Source organism: Pholis gunnellus (genome assembly GCF_910591455.1).
Source record: "Pholis gunnellus genome assembly, chromosome: 13".
NCBI classification, from domain to species: domain Eukaryota; kingdom Metazoa; phylum Chordata; class Actinopteri; order Perciformes; family Pholidae; genus Pholis; species Pholis gunnellus.
Window position 1 is genome coordinate 5,570,024 of NC_136540.1, and position 21,638 is coordinate 5,591,661.

Consider the following 21,638-nt stretch of genomic DNA (forward strand, 5'->3'; position numbering starts at 1 on the left):
CTTGCCGTTGACACATCTGTCAATGTTGATGCCTGTCGGGATTAGAAAGTTATCATTTCCCATTCAAGCTGCGTGGTGATAGACGCAGCATGTCACGTATTTATCTATATTCAACATGGCCAGTTTTAAGACGTTTAAAACAGATGTGGCTCCCTGGCAGTCTGAGCATGTAGGGCTTAGATGGAAATGTACAAGCTGTGGACAGAGTGTTGGTTTCTTATTTCACTGGACGTTTAATGTTCAGGAAAGTGCCTTTTCGACGTCGTTACCATTTCAGGTAACGCAAATTTCCTTCATTTTTACAGCATCACAACTCTTTGAGATGGAAAAACTAGTTAAAAAAATACCAGCTTTACCTCCTCCGTCATTCCTGCGTCAAGACACACGAATCCGTAATGTGAATGCAGCTATTAAGTCGTTTAGTTTTGGGCTCCAGCTCGACGTGTTAACAGTGCAACAAACCTCACACTCGACAGCCTGCGGTATACGGGCCTCCAGATGGACCGACTATTTCTGCTATACTGGGACATTTTTGGGGTCACATGAGAGCAACATTAAAAAGTGAGCCAATGGTTTATTAACTAGGTATTATACAACTCGCCAACAATCACATACGCTCCGGCACGCCTCACCACATCTTCAAAGAGGGCGTTTTTTTTAAAACAAGTCAACATGTTCGGTTGGTGAATTATTACGTGAGAGAGATGCACTCGGTGAAGGCACGTTAATTAGGCAGTCAGGACACTCTGGCTGAGAGAGAGGCGTGGATCCAGCAGTGAGGCCTGTTGGGCGTGCGTCCTCGTAGTTGTTGGTAAAACGGTTCCCTCTGCTGGCGAGTGTGTAGCGCACAGTGCTGCAAATCACAAGCCTTGATTTCAGAACCTCAACACAGATTTGTGCATCCTTTCCTTTTCTTTAAAAATCAAAATACGATCATTCATCACAAGTAACAGATTTTGATAATGAGCAGAATTAGAAGAAGAAAAAAAAAAAATCACTCCCAACACTTGTTTCGATCCTTCTTTGTTGTTTTTTATTGGAATGCTTTACCTCAATAACATGACAACGAGCCAAAACAGTGCAAATGCTGTATCGCACCAAACACAGACTCCCACAATCTGACCCCCCCCCCCACCTTCAAACATCATTCCCCTCAAGCTTCACACGTCTTATATACAGCCGGGGGTCACTTCTCCACACTCATACGTCCAACTGACACCATCCAGTACCAGACACACTGTATACAGACAACCGTCCCCGTAGACACTTAAGGCACACATACATACACCGTTTTATATACACAGCACGCAAACGTGCAGAGCTTAAGACAGCAGCAACGTCGGAGAGCGTCGATGCTCGACGAGAGACTCTCGGCCACGGTTTGAACAGAAGAAATGACTCCGCTTCAGTAGAAGCTCACAGACCAACGCTTTGCTTTACGCCACCCGTGTTGGCCTTTTTTTTTTTAGCATTTAGCGTGACAGTGTTCAGTTCAGCCGTCTTCAGTAGCTTAACCGTGTGGCTACTTTTTTTATTCCAGGAGAATATTCAGTAACTACACCACATAAGAGATGTCGGGGTGAGAGTCGACAACAAATACAAGGGAGAGAGAGAAAAAAAAAGAAAGAGGTGAGAGACGGAATAAAGATGTGAGAAAATACTGTATAGTCGTGTATTTAGAAGGGCGAGGGAGAGACAGCCTGCGCTAGTCAAAGTGTGAGATACAGACGCAGAAAGAAAAGTCTCAAATCAATCTGTATATTCATGAGGAAGGACTCGTGTTGTGATCAGCAGGGTGAGGTGAAAGCAGGAGTACTGGAGCTGAAAAATCAACTAAAATCAAGTGCTTTATAAGTGCATTACTACTGAAAGACAGTGTACACACACACACAACGTCACTGGCATATTGTTTTCTATTTCACAAAGTCCTTCAACAGATACCCAGGTAACAGTCAAGAGGTTGTTCGGAGCAAAATGTAAAAAGCTGGCAGCTCTTAGTTTTGGCCAAACAAACGTTTGATATGTGTTAAAATGAAAAGTCACAGTAAATTCATCTGGACACACATAGGAACATGTAAATACACTAGCTGGGATGAGCAGCAGGGTCGGGAGTGTTTGGAAGACGTATGTAGATTCAACATCACTAATGAATATGTGTGAATACGTGATTTTGACTTCTTGTTCACTCGTTTAACACAGCGAAGAGGAGGCTCGTCTTTAAAACATGCATGCAGCCGACACCGACGTCAGGTTTCAGATGAACATTTAGTTCGGTGATGATTTTAGGCGACACAAGGACGAAGTGGTGATCAGCAGTGTGTGTGGTTTGTGGAAAAGTAGTTAACTCTCCAGATATACACCGATCTATTATATATATCGATCAATGGTTTAAAAAGACACCTAATTAGTTACACGCGGACTGAGTGCTCCTTGTTTTGCAGAGTATTTGAAATAGCACGCATAAACAACTGGACAGACAAAACTCGATCATAATACATTTCTGTAATTATATTACATGACATTTGCTTCACTGGATTATGCTTTTAAGCAAAAATCGTCAAATGCTGAGAGCTATTTTTAAATGCTGCTCACTATAATACATAGTGTGCATCTCAGCAGTGGTTCCCAACCTTTACAGGAAACAATGCCACCAAAGATTGATGTATTTTTACTCCTCAGATTGTTTCAATTTGGCCTGAAGAGGAGGAAGTATACTGTTTTATGAGCTAGGGAAAAAAAGCAACACATTTCTTGTAATATGATTTTTTTTTTCTCTTTCTTTTATCCCTTAAAAACAATTATTATTTTTCTTATGACGCGCCAGCGGCCCCCGACTCCGGGTTGGGAACCACTGCTCAGTGTTGGATAACGTTCTGCCTGCTGTGTGTAAGCTGTGCTGGTGGACTTCTCAAGTGTTAATAGAGACGCCGCACAGCTAACGCTTTTACAAAACACGGAGGAAGAAATTAGAATGTTCTTCTATTTGTATCATATCTCTGTGGCACCGATGACTGAGGCAAACAGTCATTTTATCCACAGGCCAAGATTAATGTGTGTGTGTGTGTGTGTGTGTGTGTGTGTGTGTGTGTCACTTCAGTTCCACGTGATCTCAGAATATCTGTCTGTGACTCAGAGGAGTCGGACTTTGTAAATCATTTTGCAATAGAAGTTACTACTGCAATCACAGTGTCTACATCTGTAGCGAGGTCTCTCCCCCTCCTCAGCACCTCTCCACACCCAGCCCTGATCCTACACCTCTCCCGGGCCCACTCACATATGATGTGAGCCCTTCCACCTCCAGATACCAGGGACATGTCTCCCCCCCCCCCAGTCTCCCACAGCGGCGGGTGAGACATGCCTCTGGGTAGACGTGCTGCTCGGCCACGGCCCTTAAACCTGCGACGCCCGCCTCTCCTCTGGCTTCTCCTCCAGCATCTGCAGCAGCAGGTCGCTGAGGGGCTTGGCCATGGTGCGGTAGCCTGTCGGCGTCAGGTGGAGGAAGTCAAACATGTCCTGTGGGCTGATGGCTCCATCGGAGTGGACGAAGTGCTCGCTCACGTCCAGGAGCAGAGCCTGGCCCAGCCGGGGCAGCCAGGAGCGCAGGAGGTCGTTAACCGCCGCGTTCTTCTGCCTCAGGGGGTTGGGTCGCTCACCTCGAGGCAACAAGCCCTGAGGGACACAAAAAGCATTTCGGACTCGTTCATTTAAATGAATTTGCTTAGAGTTAAACCTTGATATTTTGTATTTTAGTAAGAGAGCATAAATTTGACTCCCAGTCCCTACAACGGGCCTATTAACTATTACTGGCCTATCGTGAGCCTTCCCCATCGAAAGCCAGAGACAGTCTGCAAGGCCCGCTGAGCCACCTGATAAACAGACAATAACAGACGATCTACATACACTTATATTTTAACGTATGTAGTGCACGTTTTTGTATTTTTTACCAATTGTACTCTAATTCTGATTATTATCACACATTAGCCTTTTAGCATAGCCTCAAAAGTATGCCGCGCTGCATTTCACTGCACATTTTGAATAACCATGTGAGAAATAACACCCTGAACTAATTACACGGATAGAAAGACTGACAGGTACCTGCATATTCCTTAACGGAGAGCAGAAATAACACAATAGAAAGCTGGCGACTCGTGAGGATCACCGACATCAACTGGGTTGTTACATCAAGTATGGTTCTGTTGATCTATATCGTGCAATGTTTAAAAAAAAGGTACCTGACCAATCCTAACGCGTCAGTGTTTCATGTCAACATACTTGTTAAAAACAAAGGCGAAGACATGCAACTAACTACTTACCAGTACAACTATCTTTGCCTTGGGGAGGCGGGAGGTGAGCAGCTGCGCAATAGCAAGAATTCCTCCTGCAACTTGCTCTGCTGTGTGTTGCTGATTGTTGGTTCCCACCCACAACACCACCACCTGGACAAGAACACAGACAGACACTCTGTTCACTTCCTCTGAACTCCTTTTTAAATCTCCAAAGCATGATATATATAGTGAGAGAACGAGTTCTCATGGATTGATATCTGGGTAATGGGTGAGCAATGCGAGCTGTTCCCTATGACAACATCATCAGCACAGCCAATAAGCACAGTGAGGGTGATACAACAGACCGTCGCTGCTACAACGCACACTGCAACTTAACAACAAGGTGGCTGGGGTCATAAAAGCTGTTCTGCACAAACTCTCCTCTCCGACAACCATGGACATCAGGCCGTCCAACAAGATGAGGAGGTCCGGGGACAGCTACTGTTCAGTTTGTGTCGGAGAGGTAAAAAGCTGTATGCAGCTGGTGTTTTGTGGATAACAGAAGTAAAGTGGACATGCAGAGAGTTTGTTCTGCACCTGAGATGTAACCGAAGATCTTAGTCGGCTCAGCTCACCTTGGGACGGATGTTCTGCAGCTCTCCATTCTGTAGCCTCCACAGCACATTACAGGTGGTGTCCCCTCCGATGCCAAAGTTGAGCGCATGAAGAGGGGAGAACACCTCCCTCCAGACCTGTGGAAAGGAAACCAGACATTTGCATTTCATATGACGATTTTTGACTTTGGGGACTAATATCAAATAACTCATAGACGCTAAGCTAAGCACACCGATCAGTAATGACGAGATGTATCACAACAATATGAGAATTGTATTGAGGCAACATAAACGTATGTACATTTACGCTGTGTATTTAGAAAAAATAATGAAGATGCTAGTGCCATGTGAGAAGTCCAATGAACAGGTTTGGAGAGGTAAATATGTTGTCTCACCTCATACTGCTGCATTAGTTGTATCATAGAATCTCCTACGAAAAGCACGTCTGGTTCAGCATCCTTACACTCCTGCACAAATCTGGTGTGCTGTAAAAAAAAACACACAAAAGAAACAGAGCTTGTGATAGATAAATAAATGAAAGAAAAAATGCATTTCGTTTATACAGAGCAATACAATACAAAGGTTTCTAAATCTTAGGATAGCACTTGTAAGCCGTAGGAGTCAGACAAAATCCTGCAAGCTCATCACACAACAAGACTCGTCTGGTGCCCCATCTGACAGAGAGCTTGGAGTAAAGCAGACGGTCTCAGTCCTATCAGCTTCGGAGGATTAACCTCGCAGGAGGTTCCATTTAACAAGGAGCGAGATAAAGTGAGGCTCTGAAATAGATTAGTCAACCTTTACCTCACATGTGTAACTAATATCATTGAGAGTACCATCAAAACATCACCTCATGATATTGCACAGCCACAGAATCAACATTAATGGTGGGAATCAAATGCAATATTTAATGCGTTGTTGCTGCTGTATGAAATGTTTCATTATTAAAGGCAGCTGGCCTTAAGACAACATACATTTTCCTGTAGCCAATGTTTTGTTTGTGTCTATTTAGAACGCCCAATAATAAGGAAAACCCTTTGAGAAATAATATAAATCTTCTAGCTGGTAAAACTCATTTTACATAAGGAATCAACGGGGTATTTTTTTAATGATACATGGGGATAAACACATACCTGTGACATCCACCGGTCATCTCCTTGTACATCCTCTACTGGCTGAGCCACTGCAGCAGGGTTCATACCATCACCACTCATCCTACAGGAGACACCGACTCTTATTCATGCATACATAACAAAAACAGCCATACAGCTGACGTTATTCAGCCATATAGACACATTACACATGTCTTATGAAACGATGAAGGGTTCGTATTGTTGTTAGGAAAGCCTCAGAACCAGCTAGCAGAAACCATTGCTGTGATGCAGCAGCTTAACGTTTCAGCAGCAGACGGACTGACCCAATTAATACGGATAAAGGCTACTTTCGCTTTCAAAGCGGGTGCTTGTGAATCACACAGCAGATCGCATTAATCACGATAGGTTACAGTTCATCTGACGTTAGCTTTCTAGCTAGCTAGCTAGCCTGCTAAACACTGGAGGCTGTTATGGCTGCATCTAGCGTCAATACGTAACGTTATACACGCCCGTCGTTAATATGAAGATTTACAGGAATTATGTTGTTTTTTATTTACAAGGCAAACTACCTGACAGGGTGTCGGCCGCGTCACTTCTCGGCTCCCACGGCTTCAGAGATACTCTTTTGCCCCAACTTCACGTTACGTTGGTTGAGGCTGGTGATGCTCGCTAGCAACCGTTGGCCGACTCTAGCTAGACCAGACAACAAAAGGTGTGTCAAGAAGGCAAATAGCAGAGAGTCTTTTCGGAAGAGAGCGCCGATGTGACACTATTACTCGTAACACCATTGGAGGGCACTGCAGTCAGTGAGCTACAGTGATATAGGGATTTTCCTACCCTGATATTTGACTGTCGGGCAGCCATTCCTTTATGCCTGCGTAGATACCAAACTATTATAGTATTATAACGGCTATAACTAACCCCTGCTAATCACCTGGACCAAAACCCCAAATATGTATATCTTCTGTAATATGTGAAGGTTGTTTAGGCTGATAACTTCTAGGTGCTCTTTTCTGAAAGACAACCCTCAGGGCAACAACAACACAGTAATAGCTAGTCCCGCAATGAATCATGGGTGGGTCGTTGGTTTGAAAGTACGACAAATAAAACTTTACAGTCTAAAACATTTTACTTCGGATTCCCAAACAACGTTTTTTCTCCGTTATTTAAGATACGTGAAGTGGGTGTCAGACAGCAGCGATGGAGGAAATACCTCTTAGTGAGAGGGCATCATTTGGTTTTGACAACGTACAGCACTGCCGACATCTTTGCTGTATGACACTGAACTCTCCAGTGTATGGGCCCATCTTAATTCACCCATGGACCTATCCGACTCAAGAGCCCGCCGTGCCAGCTCACGGCAATGCATCATGGTCATTTGAGGTAAAATGCTGCATTCCGGTGCTGTAGGAAACCAAACTTTGTACATTCCTATGGTACTTCCATGTAGGAAACACAGGACATGTCGATTGAAACTATTATATATATGTGTCCCTCTGAACTCTACACACCCATGCAATCATTAACCAGGGCACAAAAGGAAGTCACTGACCAAATTTCAGGCAACATAAAAAAAAAAATCGTCCCTGGTGTTTATTCTAAAACGTATGCTGATTCATTTGGATGTAAAATTGCATTTTGCATATGCAAAATGTCAAAGACAAATTAGTACATGTTCTAAAGATGTTTTTTTTTTCATGTTTCAATGTTATTTATCTTTGAAATCTACAGTATTGTGCAAGTGGGACTGTGTGTGTTTCAGGCGTTCTTCTACCTTGAAAAGCCATATCCTCCACCTCAAGAACGGTGGCTATAACCCTGACAGATGGTCACTTTTACTTCAAAATAAATACTCTGTTGCTATAAAAATCTGTGTTTTTTACCTCCACTGAGCCTGTATTGTGTCAGTGCTCTTCCTACCATCATGCTCCTTGTCGTACATACTCTATGTTTATGTTGGTTACTGCTCTCTTTAGGAACCCTCTGCGTGTGACCCTTGGGACAGGCAGGTGATCTGTCGCATGCTTGCCCGACCCGGAATCCTCCACTTGTTGGACTGTTTGTTTACCTGCACTGTACCACTTGTATTTCATAATATCTCCGCCTTTTTACTCTCTTGCGCTGCCTTAAGGTCACCAAATGTAATTGACTCGTCAGGCCGCAATTGAAGCCAGATGGGAGAGTCTGCTTGAAATTGCCACTGTCATTAATAAGAAAAAGGAAGTTATGTGACTTTGCTGAAGCCTTGAGGACTGTGAAAAATCCCTCACATCTTATTGCCAGAGGACGAATAAGGTGAATTTATCACAAAGGTCTTTACTGTGCAATACTCAGATAAGTCTACAATTGCTTAAATTAAAGTCCCACAAAAATGTGCTCTGCTTATTGTTCCCTCACATGGATGTTGAAGCTTCTCTGTGCAGAATGTCTTTCACACTAGGAGGCAGGTTTCACATTTATCTGCTGAAGGAGGAACGTTTCTCACCTCTGAGTTTAAGTCGTGCACAATTTGTGACATCACAACGACTTTCCAAACCAATCAATGTGTAACTAGTTACCACATGGTGATGTTGAAACCTGAAACCTTCAGTGCACATACACTGAGAAAGGACTTCTCAGTGAAGTCGGAGACATCTTGTGTCCAGCAGATACACTTTTGAAATGTGTTGTCATACTCATAGATTCTGGAGTTTTCAACAAGGGAAAGAAACTTGTAATTAAATGTTGAAAATCCATATCAGACACAATTTGTTGTTCCAACATATTTTGTATCTGTCTTGAACATATCTTGTGAGGATGTAAGTTCATAATTGTGAATTTTGAAATGCACATTACAAAATTAAATGTCCAAGCTTTCAGACATCACTAATACATGTCAGTAACTCATGGTCTTTTCTCTTTAGAGGTAAATTAATAGGCTAATTGTTTTGAGGTGTAACCCACAGTTTTACACAACAGCACTTGAATATATTGCTGTGTTTGGCTTGAATAAATAATGAAACTGACTTATTTAGTAATACGACACTGTGGCCGCCAGGTGGTACCATTCAGCAGGAACATTACCACAACAATTACAGATTAACTGGACCCTCTGTTATCAGTTCTAAATCATCAACCAAAAAAAACAGCGGAAGAGTGTGTGTGTGTGTGTGTGTGTAAATCCACTCCTTAAAGCGTCGCTAACAGCCCAACCACCAAAAAGCAGTCACACAGTGTCGAATGGCAGGTTGCGCAGGTAGGCAGAGTAACAGGTTGTGCAAGAGGTGAGGGAGTAAACACCGCCCAGGTGTGTGCGTGTGTGCGTGTTTGTGTGCGTGTTTGTGTGCGCGCAGAGTGACTCACGTCTCCACCACCGAGGAGATAGTTTCACAGAAAAAGGCTACTTTTACCTCGACGGTCTGCGGCGACATTCGCGTTCATGACTCCGCTCAACAAGAGTACATGACGGGATTTTAACGGAGGAATTAACCGGCCGGAGTTGAGGCAGCGTTTCAATGTGTTGTCCTATGTATCGGATATGGCCTCTGCTTCTCCTGGGAGGATTGGTGGGGCCAGGTGAGTTGGAACAACTTCCTGGAGAGACTCTCTGTCAAGTTTACCAAGTCTACTCAAGCTGAAGCCGTGTTGAAGAGAGGATTTTTTGTGTGGGAAGGCAAGGCTACAGAGTGTCAGTGTTATAGAGTATTGGCCTATGTAAGGTTCAAGTATGTGTTCACATACACAACATATATGTGACACTTGTGTGTTAATATTGCTAAATGGTAGTTTTTCAGACCATGGATTATTTTCTCATACTGGATTCTTATACTATTATTATATATTTATACCATTGTGTTACAAATCCTTGTAATTGTATGTATTTTATTCACAATGTATCATCAATCCGTAATAACTGGACATCACTGACGGTAAACACCTTTTTAGCAATAGTCCTATGTTTGAGTAACTTTACTCAATAGGACTCATTAGAGTCCTATGACTCTAGACTCATTAGACATTATTAGACTCATTAGACTCATTAGACTGCTGTACTCTGTTGGGATCCAGAGGCAGAGCAAGACGTTTCAATAGTCGGATTTCTCTTTCTTTGAATAAAGAGGCTGATCATTTCAACAAATATATTCTTCTATTTCTCAAATATACTGTCTCTATAAAGTCCATAATGTAACATCTAAGTATGTCTTAATCGTGGGCTAAAAGTCAAAGGACGGGGGGGGGGGGGGGGGGGGGGGGGGGGGGGGGGGGGGTCAGCTTCACTATAACAATATTTGATTATCACCATTAAAAATAACATCAGGCAAGACTTGAATTGCTGCTGATTAAATCCCAAACACTGTAAAGTTATGCCGTGGAACAAACAAATGTGAAGGCATTGATATTTGGCAAAAGCTAGAAGACTAGTTTATCAAAGAGAAAGTAGGGATATGTGCATGAAAATACAAAAAACGGGTCCACGTCCAGGTGAGTAATGAAACGATGCACCCTCCCTGTGCTGATCAGTGTCATTTTGTGAGAGAACAGATGATCAAAATCCCTTTTACTTCAGCACATTTCACTGAGTCAGCGATATGTTTGTGCTGTATATCGAGTGTCCTAATTAATAGAAGTAGTTCAATAAAATGCTGTGTGACTTGAGGGCATGAATTCCACTGATTGGACTGGAGGTGCTTTAAACAAGGGTGGACATTCAGTGGCAATTACAGTGTTATTTAGTGTAATTTCAATAGTTTTTTTTCAAAATGTTAATACATTTAAGAGGAGACGCTGTAGGTGAATAGGCTAAAAAAAAATGTAACTAACAGATTAAACCATTAAACTTCCACAGTTGATTAATTACATTAAGACAATTTCATGTTTTATTTTAATTTTCTGAAATGTCACCTTTAAATATACAAATGAGGTTATCTAATGCTAACTTTTAGTGAATTTAAGAGAAATCTACAGACGCAAATAGAAACAGTAGAATAAACACCTATATGTGTATTGTGGACCACTAGTCTGAGAGAAGACATGTTATGAAAGCAAAATTGACCAAACTCTCAAAATTGACCAGTGCAGGAAAAAGCTACGTTTTTGCCTGGGCTGCCTCGTCTTTAAAATAAAAAAAGGCTTAATCCTGCGGTTAAAGCCAGTCAGTCGTAGGACATCCACCATGAGAACGTTCCCTCTGGATATCTGAACGTCGCTCCATTCTGTCTGATAAGCACTCTTATAGCATCACAATGGATAGATAACGTGGAGCAGGCTTTGTTACACGGCTAATCGTAACGTTCCCAGGCACTTTCCAGTGAGGAAACTGCTGCTCGCAAGTAGCACAGGCCTGTTTTCATTGGCAGCATTCGCATGCAAATCCTTGGAAAGGATTGGAAAGCTTTTCATGAGCCATTGCTGCTATAATTCTTATTTAATTGTTGGACAATAACAACAGTTAATACAAAATTAGTTTCATAAATCCCACTTTTAGTTTCGATTCTGCTCGTCCATCTCATTCCTATGTCAGTTCCTTTCTGATGAGATCGTTGGCTGTTAAACAATTAAGCTTGCGCACGTTTTTGTTCGGTTAATTCAGTTTAACTGCTCGATCTGTGTGAGGCAGATGCTGTAGTGAACTGTCTCACTGAAGGGAACGACCATCACTGTGTCCACTCTTCAGGAAAACACACTGACCTGATAATCTAAGACAAACAATAACAAAAAAAAATACAGTTGAAAACTGCTTCATCAGCCCAAATCTAACAAATATGATTGAAAAGAAATCAACTGGGAGAATATTTGCATCGTGTTTTGAAAAACGTGTTGATCATTTAGTTTTTCGTTCTCTGGGTTAAATGTCATGTGTGAAGGCTTCCTGTGTGGAATTTAACCAGAAGTTGTGGATGTGCCTGTACTTGCACCGGCCCCTAAAATATTCACAGAAACCACACCCCTCTGATGTAACTACGGCCTCCAAACAAAGCTTACCGGTCCGGGTTTAAATGAATCATTCAATTGTAGCATTTGATCTCTCTCGCTCAGATTTGGTTAAACGCACCCTTTTTCCTTCTATGGCTCGAGATGGACATGAAAACAAAAGTCCTTTGATCTGGTATTTCCTGGTGTAAAGGCATCGTCAGCTCCATGAGAGGAAGTGATGTATGTGGGAGCTAAACAAGTTCTCAGGGATTAGACAAAGAAACACATTCTAAAAGGAAACCAAAAGTAGAATAACGCATACATCTACTAATTTCACTTAATTTTTTACATTACAGTCTAGTCATTAAGTAGATCTTAAAGATGGGTTAGTTTTTGATTTGATTAATATTTTGTTTTATCATTCAGTTGGATATCATTGACCGAATTGTCCCTGTGGGTTCACCGTACAGAGACACTGACCATGTCCCACTAAATACTGTCGCCCTGTTAAGTTTAATGCTCTTCTGCAGTCATACTTGTTTGATTTCATCCCTCCCTGTCCAGGATTACAGAACATTCTTGTCCTCCTCTTCCCTGTAATTCACTAGAATTAACTAATGCTTTAATCCCCAGAAGGGGTCTGCAGGTCTGCTCATCACTGTGGCCGACAGTGTGATGCAGATTTAGCTCAAATATTTAACTTCGCCAAACCCCTTGAAGGAGATGAACGGATGCCAAATTGAACTTACTGTAGCATGCTTTGTTTCAAGTCAGCCATGAAGGAAACTATTTGTTTTCATGTCACTAATATGTTCACTATCTGTATTAGTGAACAGATGTTGAGTAACAAACATCCAAACCTGCTCTTTTTCAGAAAACCTAATAGTCCCTTTATTTTGAAGGCATCTGTAAAGGCGGTGCTCATCTACATTTCTGTACTTGCACACACATGCAATCATTAACCCATAGTAGGCCTAGCTATTATATTATTTGCTCTCTTGTTTGCTGCACTGAAGCACTGAAGTGAAGTCATGTAGAGGAGTCGTGGCTTTTGTCATCAGAATAAACTCACTCACAGTTCATACTGTAGCCTTGAAGAGTGAACACCAGATATCCGAGTCTTTCTCTTTGCTCTCAACTGTCAAGGACTGTTTTTTTTTGTGTTCGAGAAGCAGTGATAACTATGTTTGGTGCAAACAGCCCTGCTCTTGTTTTTGTGGTTTAATGAAATGCTCTGAAACCTGAGGAGTGAAATAAGAGACCCGGGCAGTTTGACCTATCACGTGTGCTGTGTGAATGAGTCAGGCAGTGGAGGTTTGTTAGGTTGATTGTAATGTCGATGGGTGTTTTCTCACACTTATTTGTCATTATCACAGGTGTGCGACATGTCAGTGGAATAGAAGTTTACACGGCGAAAGAGGTGGAAGCGGTCAACGGGACAAATGTGAGGCTGAAGTGCACCTTCAGCTCCAGTCACCCGGTGTCGACTAGCTCCGCCATAGTGTCCTGGAACTTCAGGCCCTTAGGTTCAGGAGCGGATGAGTCGGTGTGTAGAATTACATTTTTTTTCATGAAGTTTTGCTTTGAATGTGTTTTTATTGTGTTTTAATGTCATTATTAAACAAGTCCACTTGTGATTTTTTTATAGGGCCTTAAAAGTGTTGATTGTCACATTCGGTTCATTTTCTCATCTCCATTCTTGTAACAAAAGCCATTCAATGTATTTGCCTTCTTTTAACAGCTCTCGGTGTACAATCTTAAAGTGCCAATGGCTAGCTCCACACTTAGAAATAGAGGGAGCTGATAAGAATATATTTATATTTATGTCAAATAGGGCTGCAACAACGAATCGATAAAATCGATAAAAATCGATTATCAAAAGAGTTGGCAACGAATTTCATTACTACTGGTCTACCAGGCGAACACGGTAAAGTTTATTCAGTTAACTCATTAAAGGACTGTTATACTTGTAGGTGATGAGAGACAGAGTATTTTGGGTAACCCACTGAACCCCACTCCTGATAGTAGTCCATTTCTTTTTTTAAATTATTACTTTAACACCTCAGGGATGTTCAAGCAACCTGTTTGTGCACTTTCTGAAGATGTTTTGCACTGTGAATTTACACTGTCAGCTCTGTTTTTGAAAAAAGGGTTAGAAATTAATGCTTTTTTGTTTTTTTATCCGATTCATCGATTAAACGAACAAATAATCGACAGATTAATCGATTATTAAAATAATCGTTAGTTGCAGCCCTAATGTCAAATAGAGATAGAAGAGCCAGTGGCTGGTCTGCTGCTAATGGTGACGCATACATACAGTACATTACGTCATGTCTTGAGATGCGTATCTCCTGGTAGCCAATGCACAGAAAACAAGAGACGCCACAGCAGCTGCGTTTCTATACATTTTAAAAGCAGTTTTTTTTTTATCATACTTGCTAAGTTGTTTGGACTTCTACACTCTTTGCAAGTTTGCTGTATTGTTTGTGTGTCAGGTGTTTTACTACCAGGAGGTACCATACCCTCCACAGACCGGGCGCTTTAAAGGCCACGCGGTGTGGTCAGGAGATATTCCGAGGCAGGACGCTTCCATCACGCTGCATGAGGTGCCTCCGACCTTCAATGGCACCTACATCTGCCAGGTGCGCAACCGTCCAGATGTGCACGGCAGCAGTGGAGAGATCGTCCTCACAGTTGTCAACAAAGGTTAGACTGGCGGCACTGCACGCGTGGAAGAAAAGTCTGTCACATTGCATCAGCATCACATTTACTACAGGAAAAAGAAAATTCTAAATTGTTGAGCTTTTAACCTCATTTTTGCTGTTCAGTCAGTACTATCAATGCTTTCAGGATGTTTTTACTACTCAGTTTTAGTACTCAGGCCTTTCCACAGGAAGGTCAAAGGTCAAGGTCTTCCCTGGAACAGGTATGGGTAGCAGTGTCTGGCTAAAGAGCAGCTTTGCATAATGAAATGCCTGCAGCAGGAAGCATTGAGGTTTCACCCACAGTTATCACTAATTTTGGTTCTCACTGCTTCCAGTTTCCCTCTCTGAGATCGGCATCCTGGCAGCGGCAGTTGGAGGCGCCTGTGCTGTAATCATGGTCCTCCTCTGTATCTTCGTGGGGGTGAGATTTTACAAGAGAAAGCACATGAGCGCGGACATTGAGATGCACCCGCAGGAACGCGTGTGGAAGGACCCGACCGTGTGGTGAGGGCCAGAGAGCCAGAGCTCCTCTTCTTCTCGGGGCTGGTGTGGAGTCTGATTGGCTGTTTGGGTCCGCTCTGCCGGACAAGACAGATTAAATTTGATGGTGGGGAGGCATCTTTTTCTTCCATCTTTGCTCCTCCAATGTGAACCTCTCGGATATTATTGTGTCCTTCAGTGTTAGGGTTATGTACCACCCTTCCCATTTGTTCTAATGCCAAATCGTTCTACACTTTTGACATGTTTTACCAAAAGTTGCCAGTGATTGTAATTGCTAACTTAATTTTATTGAGATTACTTTTTTTTTTAAACTGTTATGTAAGAGATGTATATATATGGAGGGATTTACATGCTGTTCTTGGAGCCTGTTCATTGACCTCAATTCACAGCAGCAGTGCTGACTGAACCAATTTTGCTTTTGATTCGTCCCTTTATCTTTTCACCATGGGATTTTAAAAGAAAACATTAGTTATTTTATGATGTGTTTTATGGAATTAAGCTTCAACTAACTCATCACATAAAACACATTATAATACATGATACTGCTGCGGTGAATTAGGACATATCCTCTCTATTACCGGCTGTTGGCAAAACCTTAACCTTCCTTTGTGAGCTTCAGCTGCAATAACAACTGCTGCATCATAGCTTGTGTCACTTTAACTTGTGAATACAGGTGAACTGGTTTTGGTGGAGAAATATTCCTGAACTGATGTTTTGGTCCTCTTTGTCCACGAAAGGAAGCAGTACATCAATTCTCTGTGGTACTCTGGCTGGGTTTGTTTGAATATAAGGATTCTGGGTATACACTATACATGTATCCATGAGTAGCCTGCTTCATTGTCTGTGTGTGTGATTGAATTTGTTTTGTGGGGATTGCGTCAGTTCACCTGAAGAGGCCGCTCATCTGTTGGTGAAGAAGAAGAAAGATTCTGTAAGTTGAGATGATGAAGCATCTGAACCCAGCAGTGGAGATGATGATGACGAGGACGATGAAGAGGAGGATGATGATGATGATGATGATGACGACGATGACGATGACGACGATGATGACGACGATGATGTTGCTGATGATGATTGAATAGACACACTCGACTCCATTTTAACATCCGCCTTTTTTGCTAGTCACTTACGTGATTCTGATGTTTAGATGACTTGTAATTTATAGTACTTTTACAGGACTCAAGCATTATGGTCACTGAATTACAGCGTGCCTTTCTGTAAATATTGTCTTTTTTTCTTTGTTACAATCTGGAGCCTACATTACCCACAATGCAACTCGCCTGCCAGCAGTACGGTCAGAGATTTGGGTGCGTTATGCTAGTAGTAGGTAATGTAGCCTCGAGCTTCGAGCAGAGATGAGCGTGCTAACGAGATCTCGTGGTCTTTCCTCTCCAACGCTTCCAGATTTTTCTTTCGTTTTCAAACTTATAGTCGACGCTGACTCAAGTGACATCATGTGAGGCAGTATCAGACTTAACACAGCTCCCTCTGGGGCCACAAAAGGCTTCATAGAACTTTTTAATATATATATGCAGTGGTTCTCCCCAACACCTGTAAACAGACTTGTCTTATTCGGTGGTGTTCCTCTTTAAATTCTGTGTTTGATGGATGTTGATTGATGGATGAGAGTTTGTTGTACATGACTGTTTTAACTTTGTGTTTTGGGCTCTTTGCTAGAAACACCACATACTAGTGCAGATAGTGTTTGTTCAGCTATGGCGTTGCCAGATGTTTCCACTGTTCATTTTTTTAAAAGCATCAGCCGAGAGTACATAAATCAAAATGTTTTGAAAGAAGTGTTTTTGCAGAGAGTTTTGAATGCTACTAGAGTGAAACAGAAGAATGGGTGCCACTGCCATCATTTATTTTTTGCTACCAGAAAATCCACCACAAGGTTTGTGAGTGATCAACAAAGGACGGTGTTTACTACATTGGCAACGTTGCACAATTGATTTTATATTTAGTTTTTGTACATAGTGTAAAGTAAGCAGAAATTCTCAACTTTTTGAAAGTCCTGAAATGTTGTCATATATATCGCTGTAGAGCAACTCTGGAATAAAGAACTGTTTTTTGAAATTATTAAATTGCATGAATTTTGAAAAATGAATGTTCAGTGTGTGGGATCAGATCAGCTCTAAAGGAGAAAAGATTGGGTGGGTGAGTGAAATACCAACCAGCAGCCACACCTGTTTGTGACAATGACTTACAGTCTCACTTCCTGTTGTAACACAACTGAGTTAAGCTCACAGTATGTCCAGTTTTTGGATCTAACATGGAGCAAAAATGGAGCTGCCTGTCTTAAAATGTGTTACTTCGTATTGTAAACAGGTTGAAATCATTTCACCAGGACATTGTACATTTTTTTTATGGATCAGTTAACACCTACTGAACAGTCATAGAAATACCACAGGCCTTACTGTTCTGAGCATAAATTCATCAACAGCAGAAGAGGCATGCAGGACACATCGCCCCCTGGTGGTGTCACAAGCTCTCTTTTTACATTGTCCCTAAGTGTTATTTTTCTTCTGTTCACTTAAACACGGCCCATGCTTTTATATCCGTGCTCTTAAAAAAGATAAAACAAAACTCAAGTGTGCAGTTAACATAGAACAGCTATTGAAGTCGGGGTAGAGAGGGACTCTAACCTCAGACGTGGGAACCTGTTCAAGACACACGCTTGTCATAAACCACAAGCTGCTCCTCACTGACTCCTTTGCTCATAATTCATTGTACTTCTTATGGAATGAAAATATGCACAGTTGAACCGGTTCTTTCTCTGTGTCAATGGGTTGAGTGCTGTTAGTAAATACAGAGATATTTTCAAGATCTCCGACAACCAATTAACTTGGTTTTCAAGGAAATGATCAGCAAGATAAGGGTCACAGTAAATCGAAAGCTTTTATGAGCATTCGTCCCCACTTTTTCCTTTGGCACACTGTATGTAACAAACACTGAATAACATAAATGTGCCTGAGTTTAGTTTTGTGTGTGTGTGAAATGCACTGGAATCAATTAGCCTCTTATGTCTCATAAAAAAAGACTCTTTGGTTATTCATTATTTTATCTTATTTTGTCATTTCTGTCATGGTGAGACAAACATTTGCTCAATACTGTACTTATATTGGATTTCAAGGCTACTTGTATCATACTACTTTATTCTTTTCATTCCACTACATTAATCTGACACCAGTAGTAGTTTTAGCTACGTTTTAGTAAGATTTTAGCTTTAAACATTTTTTAAATAGGCCAACTTATAATGAATACGTATTTTATAAGCTTAATAAGTTTAGATAGATTGTATTGTTACAAATTAAACCGGTGGTATCCAATCTTTTTTGCATTTGATCCCTCGCAAAAAGTCTAGTTGAGGCCTCTTGTTTTATTTCTGATATACTTGCTGTTGCCGCCCCCCATGAAATCTAAAAGGAGAAGATGTTAATTGCGTGTTTACGTGCGCATGATGACGCTGCCTCGTGTATCCTGCGTCTCTGGAGCGTTGGATGTGTTGTGTACAAGTAGTTAAAAACCAAGAATATCTCCGGCCTAAGTTGATATGTCGATGTTGTTAGTAAAGAGTTGCTTATTTATACATCGAGCAGCTACAGAGAAACATTTTCATGACTTTAGAGTCGTGTTTCTGGCCACAAGATGTCTACTCGTCTACTCTCCTCGAGCTCTGTTTTGGTCTCTACCACCTCCTGAGGGAAATGTTTGTTTCTTTAGTAACTCCAGCTTGTGCCTCTCATGTATTTTATATTGTTTTTAAGCATCGCTGGTCAATTGTCTTTTTTAGAAACCGATAGTTATGCTACCTGGATGTATTAAGCATGAATTGGGGCTAGCTCTTTAGCTGCTAAATGCTCTATGTTCACCAGCTAGCCCCAACTGTACACGTGGGTCAGAGCTGAAAACGGCTTCCTGCACACAGCTGAGAAGGGAACAGTGGCGCCATGATTGTGGTTATTTTTCTGAAAAGATGGGCGCAGACTGTAAACGGCCATCACGTAACCTTGGAAAATACCAAACCAAAGAAATGAAAACCTTCGTATTTAGATTTGCATTGAGAGGAGTGTAGTAGTGCCGAGGTCACATATACAGATTTATCTTGTGACCCGTTGCAGGGGCCCTGAACCCTTGGCTACCATTGAACTAAAGGACTAAACTAACTTACCTACAAACTGTGCAGTAGTTACTGTAAAATACTACCTAAGTATTGATACATCTGATAATGTATTTCATATAATATACAAGTCATAGAGACCACAGGAGTACTTTTACTTTTAATACTTTAAGCACATTTTTTCTGATAGAAGTGATTGTGTACTTGATTTTGTACTGAGTCTTGAATGCAGGGCTTTAACTTATAATGGAGTATTTTACAGTATTGTAACATACTGCTTGTTTAAAAAGCTAAATACTTCTTCCACCACTGATTTTTATGTATATATCGTGGATGTATACTGTTTTGCTCTACCTCACTACAGCGATAGCTGAGACGTGTGTCCTTGTCTCTTTCCTCTGGAGCAGCACACATTTTGCTGCAGTAAGAGCAAATCACAGCTACGTGACTTTAAAAGCTGAGTGTGCACTTACATGGCATCTATGAATGATTATATGGGACACGTAATCATTCACATAACACATACCGTGTGTTCATGTTTGCGTGACTGTCGATGAGCACTCTCTGTAGTCGCAGTTGTCCTGCACAGGTCTGCAGCAGCATCCTGTCTTTCTGCAGCAAAATGCTGCAGTTCTGGAAGAGTTCCCACTGCTGCTGCATTGATACTCAGTGGAGGGGCCTGGAGAGGAGAGCGGCGAGCCTGCAGCCTGGCCACATGATCTCTCAGTTTAGAGCTCCACATCCGTCAAACCAACCCCCCACTCCACCTACTGTCACCTCTGCGCCACACTTCCCGTACTGGTATATGCTCATTATGAACCACGTTGGTCGTTGTTGGTGTATGTTTGTAATCCTCTGGCTATTTTTTCAGGCACTGCCGATTCTAATAGGATACAATCTCATACGCTTTAATTAAACACTGTGTGGATTCAATTTGTTCAGTCATCATACTGTGACAAACATTAGACTTTAATGCGGATATTGCTGCTGTGCTGGCAGAGCTTTGCTTAGCCAGTTGTGTCAGGACCATCCACTCCCCTCACTATTTAATCTTGCCTATACTATACATACTATATATATTGAATGCTAAGAACAGCTGACATTTAACATGTATCGTAAACTTTTGCATGAGCTAGTAAAGAAAAAAGAAGCCATCCTATAGAGTCTGCATTACTGCATAACAACCTGCTCAATTAATAATAAATGGCAGATACCTGCATCTGTCTTCATAACTGAATCTGCTGATGTGAATTTCAGTTCTAGCCAGTCAGAGTTGCAAACTTTACCTTTTTTCTTCTCGCGTGAATGAAATAGTTCTGTAAGCAGAGGGTAAAACAACCAAGATGTTAAGTCCAAAGGGGATGTGTAGCAGTCCCCTTGTCCTCTGCCTGTGTAACTGTACCTTGGCTCAGATAGCACACTCTGTCACATGGTCTCAGTTGCATCCAGTTAACACTCTCAATTCTCTTCTTTTCCCAATATGAAACTCAGATTAACCTCTTACCAGACCCTTTTTTTTCTAATGAACTCATAACAATACGCCATAATTACTGTCTAGTCATCTTCTATTTCCAGTGATGGATGCAGTTTGACAGGCAGGCATATAACCTGTTAAGTGTATGAATGCAATGTTGGCAGGGTCTAAAATTGACAAATCAAATCTGGAAATTCTGAGCTAAGCACTTCTTTAGTCAGCCACATGCTATTGGTCAGCTGTCGATGACTGATGTTTGTACATTTATGGGAAAGGAGCTGTCCTGTGGTGAAACATGACTGCACACACCGCCTCATATAATAATGCACTTGCAGCCGCATTGCACTGATCACAAGAGAGCGTTGGCTGCCTCATGATATACAAGGTAGTTTGACCTTCCAGGCATCGAATGGGACACGCATGCACACATCACCGGTGGCTGAGGAAGCTGATTATTCTGAGCCAGGGGAATAGTCCCGGAAGGAGCTTGGCTTTCAGGACATAAGGAAAGCGGAATGTTACCCTGTCCATCTGGGGAAGGATGTATAAACGAAAAAAGAAAAAGCTTTCCAGTCAAAAATCTGACTTTTTCAATGTAAGTAGAATAGAGAGTAACTCTTGTACTGTTTCCCCTCCCACTTGTAATTCTGTGTTGCTGAGTTTTGAATCCTTAGCGGTGACGTTATCAGTATAAGAACATGTCTGTTCATGTATGGAGAGTTTTGATATGGGACTGTGTGTCTGGCCCGACCCTGGGGCTGCATTACACAGCCTCCTCCCCAACCTGCACTGCAGAACTTTTCTCTGATCTTCACAAACACTCTGAGAAAAGTGCCTGAGTCTGCATACACGCCCCGAGTCAGGAGATGGGGAGGAGGGTGAGGCAGCTGGGAGGGAAGCAGAGAGGGAAGCAGAGAGGGGAGGAGTGAATGGGGTTGATGGAGGAGAGAAAGAGAGTAAGAGTGGAAACAGG

The 21,638-nt window shown here is 41.8% G+C and overlaps 2 protein-coding genes across 2 annotated transcripts; one reads left to right on the forward strand and one right to left on the reverse strand.

Moving 5' to 3' along the window:
• Positions 1–1,024: 1,024 nt before the first annotated feature.
• On the reverse strand, positions 1,025–6,673 carry pafah1b2 (platelet-activating factor acetylhydrolase 1b, catalytic subunit 2). Its single transcript, XM_079171616.1, has 6 exons — positions 6,543–6,673; positions 6,013–6,094; positions 5,275–5,364; positions 4,901–5,017; positions 4,314–4,436; positions 1,025–3,669 (listed from the first exon to the last, which is right to left on the reverse strand). Exons 2-6 carry the CDS (start codon positions 6,091–6,093, stop codon positions 3,391–3,393), a joined length of 690 nt encoding a protein of 229 aa, XP_079027742.1. The 5' UTR covers position 6,094; positions 6,543–6,673; the 3' UTR covers positions 1,025–3,390.
• A 2,600-nt stretch (positions 6,674–9,273) lies between these two features.
• On the forward strand, positions 9,274–17,184 carry mpzl2b (myelin protein zero-like 2b). The gene is made up of 5 exons (XM_079171200.1): positions 9,274–9,528; positions 13,242–13,411; positions 14,361–14,571; positions 14,906–15,074; positions 15,954–17,184. Exons 1-5 carry the CDS (start codon positions 9,468–9,470, stop codon positions 16,009–16,011), a joined length of 669 nt encoding a protein of 222 aa, XP_079027326.1. The 5' UTR covers positions 9,274–9,467; the 3' UTR covers positions 16,012–17,184.
• The last annotated feature ends 4,454 nt before the right edge of the window (positions 17,185–21,638 follow it).